This window comes from Aricia agestis, chromosome 9 (assembly GCF_905147365.1).
Source record: "Aricia agestis chromosome 9, ilAriAges1.1, whole genome shotgun sequence".
NCBI classification, from domain to species: Eukaryota; Metazoa; Arthropoda; class Insecta; order Lepidoptera; family Lycaenidae; genus Aricia; species Aricia agestis.
The window spans coordinates 13,306,972-13,317,305 of record NC_056414.1 but is presented as its reverse complement, the minus strand read 5'-3'; the positions used below and the strand labels follow the sequence as shown (position 1 = coordinate 13,317,305).

The 10,334-nt window shown below is 35.6% G+C and overlaps 1 protein-coding gene across 1 annotated transcript; it reads left to right on the top strand.

Moving 5' to 3' along the window:
- The first annotated feature begins 561 nt into the window (after positions 1-561).
- On the top strand, positions 562-10,109 carry LOC121730485 (mitochondrial enolase superfamily member 1-like). Its single transcript, XM_042119535.1, has 9 exons — positions 562-707; positions 1,316-1,534; positions 2,455-2,577; positions 2,904-3,054; positions 6,629-6,786; positions 7,065-7,207; positions 7,469-7,632; positions 9,146-9,327; positions 9,941-10,109. The coding sequence occupies exons 1-9, from the start codon at positions 612-614 to the stop codon at positions 10,070-10,072; spliced, it is 1,368 nt and encodes a 455-aa protein (XP_041975469.1). The 5' UTR covers positions 562-611; the 3' UTR covers positions 10,073-10,109.
- The last annotated feature ends 225 nt before the right edge of the window (positions 10,110-10,334 follow it).

The window sequence follows — 10,334 nt, the reverse complement described above, 5'->3', positions numbered from 1 at the left end:
TGCAATTGACAGACCAACGTTATTTGGTCGAATATGTCAATTCAATGTTAATTGTGATCTGTCAGCTGGGTTTGACGTAACGCAACCAACTACTTAGGTCCCTGATTTGCATAGGAATCAACTTCTCTGATAGTACATACAATTGAAGTACCTATGCCATTACTAAAATCTTTATAAATCACAAAAGGATGTAAAATATTAATTTTAATTGTAATAATTACTTATTAATTATTTTTTATTTACTATCTAGTCATGTAAGAAATTTTGAAAACATATTTTGTGCAATTTTGATATACAATTTTTAGTAAGTAAATATACGAGGTAAATACCTACTTCGGTATTAAATTTTACCACAATAAATTTTGACACTATTATATTTATTTTTATTCAAAAACTAACAAATAACAACAAATAAAAACTCAACAACAAAATATATTATGCTAAATTACTAATAACTTTGAATATTTTAAATTTTTGTTATTCAGTCAACATAGCTTCTTCATTATCTTAGAATACACAAATGTTAATTACGTAAGATAACAAGTTTAAAACAGTGAGATAGATATTATATTATCAGTTCGGTGAGTGTCGCAGAGCGAACAAGACGCACAATGCCTCTTAACAAGAATGGTCTGAAAATTGTACAAGTTGATGTCAAAGATGTACGGTTTCCCACTTCTTTGGGAGGCCATGGATCTGATGCGTTGGTGAGTTATATAATATTACATTATTATATTATTCTCTAAAGGACACGATATGTGTTAGGTAGAGCTTTATTTAAATTTTAGCGAACTCGACATTTTGTATAATTTAACGATTTTAAGGAAAACGAACAAGTTCCATGTTTAAATCAAAATTCAAAACATTCTGTTGCCGATTTAATTGCCGATACAACTCGCAACGTTAAGGGATAGCATTTTTTTATTTAAATGTTTGGACCAAAACCAGACCAAATTATGTGGCCACAAGCCTTGTGATCATCATTGTGGCACAAGGTACATGCAATGATCAACGTAGCTATAAGGCTCCTCTCTGTCAGAGAGAAGCCATAGCTACAATGGATACTATGTACGGCTTCGCTCTATTCGATATAGAACTAAATTATGGCTGGCGTTAGTGTCAGATAGTACGCGCCCTTAAGGCCCAATTTCACCAACGTCTGTTAGTGTCAATAGCTTGTTACCTAAATGTCATGTCTTCTCTTTCATTCATATGAAAAATAAAAGAGGAAACGTGATACTAATTCGAGCATTAACTTTAACAGTCGTTGATGAAATTGGACCTAGGTAAGTCTTTTGGATGTTTTATTTTTCAGCACACAGACCCGAACTACTCATGTGCCTACGTCACGACGACCACAGAGAGCGGGAAACGGGGCTTCGGCCTGACGTTCACATGCGGCCGAGGGACCGAGATTATCGTCCTCACAGTGCGAGCCATGAAAAGGTTCATCGTGGGCCGAAATGCGGCGGACATCTTTGCTGACTTCGCAACTTTCTGGCGTCAAATCACTAACGACTCGCAGATGAGATGGGTAAGATTAATACTGTTTCTTGCACGGACGTGGAGGACGGGCTATCCGTATAAGTTTGGAGCGTAAACTTTAGAAACAGTTTTCGATATGACCCAAGCGCGTCACAGACAGAGCAGGTAATGTAAAGATGTATATTATAGCACGATACATCTCAATACATATCAATATATTTCTGTATATTATGATACATCTCCTCTCTTCATAGGGTGTTCAAAAATTTCTGTGATTATATTATATGTGTATGATAGACAGATACACACAGTGTTGCCACTTGCCACCTTAGCACAGCACTTCACAGCAGGTACTGCAGGCAGTCTGTTCCCCAGAGCCTATATTTTTAATCAAATATCTTCAATCCACATCGTTCTGTTTTTGGCACAATATGTAACAATGCGCGCATCAAAATTACAATCCGAATCATCTTCTGATGAACTATCTAGTGAATCTAATAGCAAGTAACTCGAAAGGCCATAGTATTACAACATTAAAAATAAGAACAGCCTGTATAACACTTTAGCAGCTGAAATGTGCGTCAAGGGGGCGTTTAGCATTGAAATGTAGGGAAATATACATTACATTACCTGTTGTTTGTGTGATATACATTAATATAATGTAAAGATATACATCCCGGGATGTAATGTACATTAATATACATTACCTGCTCTGTCTGTGACAGCCTTAAGAGTTATTATGCTCTGAATCTCTCTCCGCAACTTCTTCCTTTTAAGGCCGTTAGTAGGCAGATCATGAACACAGCGAACTTTTAGGTATAGTGGAAAGGACGGTTAAAGTAAATAATAAAAAGTAAAAAAATATAATACCTAGCGACTCGCCAATTTCAATTATCAATATTACTCAAAGTTCTACTACCTACTACTCTTTTATCGAGTAACATTTGCATACTGTTGCATACTTTGCAGATCGGTCCCGAAAAAGGTGTAGCTCATTTGGCGGTGGCGGCCATTTTGAATTCTCTGTGGGACCTGTGGGCGCGGCTGGAGAACAAGCCGCTTTGGAGACTGCTCGCTGACATGGAGCCTGAAGTAAGATTACATATTAATTTATTTTTATCACAATTCAAAGATGAAAGGAGATTGCTACGCAAGTATAACTTAGCGTGTTATAAGACTATGTGATATACACTGCCTACTTTGTACTGTTATAAATATAAGTACATAACCAACAAAGTGGGCAATGTACAACATCTTTAACATATTTACACAGATGTTGTCCTTTTTTTAAAAACTTTTTACTTGTATAAGTATCAATATCACCTATTCTCACATTTTCAAAACATCTTTACAAAAACAACACAAAGGTCATATTATCATACTGACGATAATATTATTTACAAAACTTTGTTTATCAGGAGTTGGTGTCGACCATAGACTTTCGTTACATCACAGATGTGATAACCAAAGAAGAAGCTATACAGATGCTCAGAGATAAGAGGTCAGGGAAAGAGCAAAGAATAAAGACATTATTGGACAAAGGCTATCCTGCCTATACGACGCAAGTTGGTAAGATATTCGTTAATTTATGACATTTCCACGTACATATCTAGAAACGAAGGCTTTCTAGAACAGCTATGAAACACAGACCTCATCCATTGATCTTGAAGATATAATATAAGGAATATCTAATATATAAAATTCTCGTGTCACAATGTTAGATAGCGTACTCCTCCGAAACGGCTTTACTGATTTAAACCAAATTTTATATGCATATTCAGTGGGTCTGAGAATCGGCTGGGTACTTATTGATAAGTGCATTTGTTGAATAAATAATAGTAAATCGACGGGTCCCAAGAACAAAATCGTATGTATGAAAATATTGGTTCACGGTATGAGGTTTTTAAGTTCTGTGTAAATATAATTATAAATTTTTGAAGCAAATGTACATTTTTTGAGAAAAAAATTAGCAAAAGCTATTGAAGAGCTTAATTTCTTTATTTTCATATTTTTTTATAGATTTAAATTGTTATTTTCGAATAAAATGAATTCTTATAATACAATAAGGTTTTGTTTTCCGGAACGATCTAGTGCATATGTTAATATACGACGTTGTTCTTTGGAACAATCTAGTATATATCTTTATTTAAAACTTTGTTTTAGGGAATTGATGTTTCGGTTTCATGTCTTAAAAGAAAATTAAGCCCTAATGTTCGAATTGATATTGAAAATAACAATGTAATTATCAAAACTTTAATTAAATAAATAAATTTAGAACATTTTTAACTCAAAAATAATATTAAAAAGTAGTTTTTAACCTTGTTTTTGAATTAACACCAATGTCAACGTGTATGTTACATAGGTTTTATTTCAGTCGTAATTATTATAAAAATGTGTAAGTAATAATTAGCTGTATTTATTTTGGTAAGTGCACCTATAGAAAAAGTAATTAAAAAAAATAGTGAGCTAAATATTTAACAAAAATAAATTTTACTCTTTTTCTCACCTAGCATAACAGTAGACATGGAAAAGAATCAACATACTAATAGATTTTATCGAAAAATGGCAGATTATTAATTTTCCATTGTCTAACTGTCACTTTGTCTATTCTTCCGTAAAGAAACCGTTTCTATGGTGAGCATGCTATGCCTAAATTTAAATCAAATCAGTTTTTATTCGAATTATCTACCAGCTGGCTGATTCTGTATCGTAGGTATATTGTGACGAAACGGAGGAGTGAGTAACGAAAATTCTCACTTTTATATGCTAGTAAGACTTTCCGTTACTCACTCCTTCGTTTCATTACTAACTCAGTGATTAACTCACAAAATGTACGATACAAAATCGGCCAGCTGATATTTGGCATTGCATTGCTTGAATTTATGACGCCAGAATCGTACATACTTATTAAATCTTTATTTTTGTTAGCTTCAATAGTGACGAGTAAGCATTTTCTGATACAGGTACTGCTGTCTCTATTTCCTAGCTTCCAAAATCGATTAAAATAATCAAGTCTTTGTTCTTCTGTCTGAATTTTGTCTCCACACGTCTTATACTTACAACTACACGGCTTTCCCATCATTTTGTCACTAACAAATTGACCTCTTCTTGAAACGTAACTCTTTCCAAGATTTTTCCGGGTTTTCCGTTTCGCGTTCGACCAGTCTTGTCGACGTACCAAACGTTTCTTTGACTTTCGCTTCGGGGCAGTTTCAGGCGTTAAGTTTGATGTTCTATTATTTAGGGATTGGACTGAATCAATCCAACCACTATGATCGGCACAAAAAATATCTTTACATTTTTTGTGTACATTAACTGGGGAAGGCATAAGTGTAGCTATAATACCATATTATGTGAATGTGTGATGGGCCTTATCCCCTACTCCTCCTACCTTTCTTCTGATTAATTTCGTTGCGGGTCCCAAGACAGATTTAGCTTGTCCCTCGGGCACCATGAGATCATATCAAAGAGTTTTCGTGGTTACTACTGTTGATCCTGGCGACATAGGAGTTGCAGTGGTGGGAATGTGTGGTAGACCTAATACCATTATGTGATGATGATGGTATTGTAGAAATCGCAGGTTCTTCAAACTCTTCAAAATTCAATATATAATGTATTATATTGCTGGTGTAACCTCAACGTTCAATGGAGTAAATACTTCATCTGTAGGCGCTAGGCGGGGCCGGTATTAACCATACATAGGTGGTGAAGTAATTTGATCGCAGGTATCATAATAGGTATCTGGGTTATGGATATTATGAGGATCTTATTTTTCCCTCAAACTATCATTTTCATTATTTTCATCAAAAATATCATGCCAAACTTCTGCCATATCGGCCAATATTCTCGGCTCCAGCGAGCTGATGTTGGTGTAGCGTTGGCAACTAGTTTCTAACAGAAAGCAAATAAGAAGGTATATGTTATGCTAGTATATATAACTAAAATCTTATTACTTACAAAAAATAGTACTATTTTATTAAAAAAAATATTAAATAAAATACTTTTGTGTAAAACAAACACGCATGTTAAAAAAGTTTACAGAGAACAAAATTGTTTATTTATATACGACTAATTTTTTTATTAATAATTTGTAGAAAAAAATCGTATCTGCTCAAGCGATAAATGACTTGAAATTGTTTTTTACCGAACAGCGACTTATGTTAAAATAATAAGCTAGAATATAAATATGTCTAATAACAGTCTCATTGTATAGTCTATGAATATAAAAGTAAAATAGGTTTTACATAAATTTATTTATAAGTTACTGATGGACTTATTTATATTTTTAAAGAACAATATCGTATATGTCGTTGCGTCACTGCGCGCTCGGTGCGAGTTGCAAAGAACAATCGCCTACATGTCATTACATGTTTGTTCGTGGGTATATATTTCTAATAAGATAGTGTTCGATTGATTATTCCAATAAATAAAAGGATATAAAATAAAAAAAAATATGGTGCCATATAGTTTTTAGTATGTAGAATCCAAAAACGCAATAAAATACATTTCGTCTTATTTTTCCATAAGATTTTGTTCTTGGGACCCGTCGATTAATTATTACAACTCGAGACTGACGGCGACCATTGTTTGTGCGACGGGATAGCGATGGACATTGCCATGGGGCATGGTCACATACTTATTTAGTCACTTCAATAAAATAATACCCGGGGCGAAATACTTTATATGGCAAAGAAACGTTTGCCGGGACAGCTAGTTATATTATAATATTCCTTATAGATAGATGATTTGTTCTTTTGTTTGACAATTATTATTATCATTGAAACTAATGGACCGTTTGATGTAATTAAGCGCAGTTACAGAAAAATGTAAAATGTACGGTTCCTATGTTACTTTCTCTTGCGCAAAATAGGCGGATGATATCTAGTTAATTACTAGATGAGGTCCCGCAACTCCGTTGCGCCAAAATTAGTTTATAGCACTAATTAGTATATCGGAACTGTACATTTTTCCGGGATAAGAACTATGCTATGGCCTTTCCCGAGACTCAAGGAATCTCCATAACAATTTCAGCAAGATCGGTTCAGCGGTTTGGACTTGAGCACTGAAAAGGTAACAGACAGACAGACACACTTTCGCATTTATAATATTAGTATGTTTATTAGTAATATTAGTATTATTGTAGGTTGGCTGGGCTACAGCGACGAATTGGTAGAGCAACTGTGCAAGAAGTACCTCAGCATGGGCTTCACACACTTCAAGGTGAAGGTCGGACTCAACTTGGAGGATGACTACAGACGGTGCAGCGCCGTCAGAAGATGCATCGGAGATGATAAATACTTGGTAACTACTTCTATTTTTTACTTGACTACGGCGAAGCCAAAAAGAGGGTTATTATTTTAACCTGTATGTATGTGAAACTAAATGTAAGGACTTAAACTTGTACCTACTGTCGCGCAAGTATCTATTATTGATTAAAAAATATTTTTAATGTATAAACAAAAACATGTAGGCTGAAATTTGAAAACAACAAAAGGTAGTATTCAATTAAGGCTGCTACGTAACAATATTAAACCTTACAACATCAATAGCTGCAAAAATGATAAAACTCCTGTTTTCAGATGGTGGACGCGAACCAAGCTTGGAGCGTGAACGAGGCTATAGAGTGGATGAAGGCGCTGGCGCCGCTGCGGCCGATATGGATAGAGGAGCCAACTTCACCCGATGACGTGCTCGGACACGCTACTATCGCTAAAGCACTTGAGTGAGTTACATAGATGTTGTATGATTAGAAGTTTGGCTCCCTTTAGGAGGTCGTGGGTTACATTGATGTGATTACAAGATTGATAACGACTACAGCAGAACCTAACCTGACAAGAAGTCAGATGGGTATAAAGTCAGTCTTGTCTCTCTCTCTCGCTTTTTGACTCTTGCCGCTTACACACACGAAACATTTTGGAATTTCTTGGAGCTCGTTGTACAACCTTTTTTTTGGTAAAGACAAGTAAGTTTATTTTTTTTCCAGACCATACGGCATCGGCGTGGCGACGGGCGAGATGTGCGCGAACCGCGTGATGTTCAAACAGTTCCTACAGAGCGGCGGCATGCAGTACTGCCAGATCGACTCTGCGCGCATCGGCGGCGTCAACGAGATACTAGCTGTTTATCTCATGGCTGAGAAACTTAAAGGTAAGGCAGATCTTGATCTTAACCGGCCCCTAGACGATCAATTGAAGGCTCCACTGCAATAATGATGAATGTCCTAAGTTGTTGGTTTTAAGATAATTGGGTTTTTAAATTTAGAACGTCATAACGAAACGAAACGGTAAGGGCGTTCGCTGCGTTAAGCGTGCGCCCGACGCGGCCACCCGCGAGGCGTGCTTGTTTCATGTCATCCCATAGGCACACGCTCAACGCAGCGAACGCCCTAAAGATTATTTTAAAGGAAACGCCTGTGACGTTGAGCGTTTTAGCCGTGTAGCCGAAATATAAAAAACATATTTATCAAGGAACTATAAGCGATATTGCTAATTTTGTAAATACATTTTAAAGATATTATATCAAGTGACCGAATGGCATTAATCGTTATGATTTTAATTTCTTTGGACGTTCATCATTATTGCAGTGGACCCTTCATATTGTCAATATCACGCTTCAATTTTATTGAACAGTTTATTTGACAATTAGATTGAAGCCGCGCGATGTTCGATATCAACCCTAGACGGTCAATAATATTACGCAATATGTGATATTTCGCTATAAAATTGCTCGTCTATGGGCCCACATACTTGCGATGGGTGAAGTTATAGGACATGTGCAAATTCGATATCACTGAGCAAGACATGACGCAATAACTGCCAATTACAATATGTTCATTAGTAATTCTCATTACGTGTGATCAGAAAATTGCTGCATTGGTTAATCAATAATGTTATTGGTAGACACTAGACAGTTTAGCGATAACACAGCACTCCGCTTGTTCCTTGTGCTACTAGACTAAAAATTAAATACTGTCCTTTTTACCAAGCGGACTAAAGTTATGTGCGGCTTATAATATTAAGACTGGGTTGCACCAACTAACTTTAACTTTAACTACAGTGCAAAATGTCAAATCTTTGATTAAAGTTAAATATGGCGTCCTTACCTCCGCTCATACGTGAATTTCTCCGGTTAAAGATAAAGCCATAGACTTACGGCGGTTCCCAATATTTGATCTATCTCTGGTTTGGCCCTACTAGAGATAGGAATAACTCACATTAGACATTAGAGACATATATTTTATGTCAATTGTGAGCTATTCCTATCTCTAGTAGGGCAAAACCAGAGATAGATCAAATATTGGGAACGGCCGTTAATAGCATTATAGGTTTATGGTTAAAGCTAAAAAACGCCATATTTAACTATAAAAATTACTTTAACTTTAACCACGCCTATGGTGCAACCCAACCTGAAATAGTCAAAGTTAACTTAGTTAAAACTTAAATATAATATTATTTCCGTTTTTTTTTTCTGAGCATGTATATTGTATAATTCAATTCAATACAGAATCAGCATACATCTATTCAGCCTTACTCCTAATGTATTCTTTATTAAAATTTCAGCGCTTAGCATGAAATAACCAATAACACAAGTCATGGATGAAAGCAAATCTTTTTACGTCATTTTTGAGTTTGGATTTTAAAATAAAAAAAAACAATTCCAGTAAAAGTATGTCCGCACGCGGGCGGTGTTGGTCTGTGCGAGATGGTGCAGCACCTCCAGTACTGGGACTACGCCGCGCTGTCCGCGACCATGGATGACCGACTGATCGAGTACGTCGACCAACAACATGAGCATTTCACTGATCCCTGCGTTGTGAATAATGCACGGTATATGGCACCGATGGTAAGAACTGATTTTTTTTACATTAGGGTTAATAATTAGTACAGAAGCAAGATGATCAGCGATGCGTAATAGGGATACGACCTTGAAATGTTAGGTGACATTTAAATTTCGTTACCATTATTATGCATTGGGTACCGTTTTGTCTCGTTGTGACCTGACTCTTATGTGCTTGTTGAGACACAGCGGGAACCGCGCGGTTTGGACCCGTGCGTTTTAACTGCTCGCAGCTAATTGCAAAGGCGTTGTATTCTACACTACACTATTCTACACGGGAAGCGCGCGGTTTCCGCTTTGTCTAAACTAGCACTATAATATGAAGCTTAATTCTAATACATTATATATAATTTATGAAACATAATATACAGAGGATTTTGAATGTAACTACAAAAGACCATTGTAATTTTGTCGTTATTATACATATCCGCAAGTTCTAGAAAGATGAAGTCACAAAGTCAGGTCAAAGTTGCTGACCATCTGAATATCATCTTAAGTCAAGAATACTCTATGACTTTGACTTCCAACCCTTTGAAGGTTTTTCATAATAACAGTTACTTCGCTCCAACGTTTGACCTTACTGAGGACCTTACCATACTGACAATATTTTTTATTACAGAAACCCGGCTACAGCACTCAGTTTTTGCCTGGAGTACTGGAAAAGTTCTCTTATCCACATGGAACTAAATGGCAAAAGATGATCAAAGAAGGACTATTCCCTGCGCCCGACGAGGCAGAGTTAGTTAATTAGGATATGGTTATAAATTAAAAATACATAAATATATTTATAACTGTCTTTATTTTAATTAGTCATACATTAAAATATACATTTCTATTATATACTTGTAGCTTAGTTTAAACAAATGATATTTCAGTCAGAGGCTTATATATAGTTATTCAACAAATGCGTTCTACGCGAAGAAAACAAGTTTAAATTGTCTATATGAAAAAAAGTACATACATACAAAAATATACAAAAAGTGCGAAAACTATAAAATATAATATGTGATTGA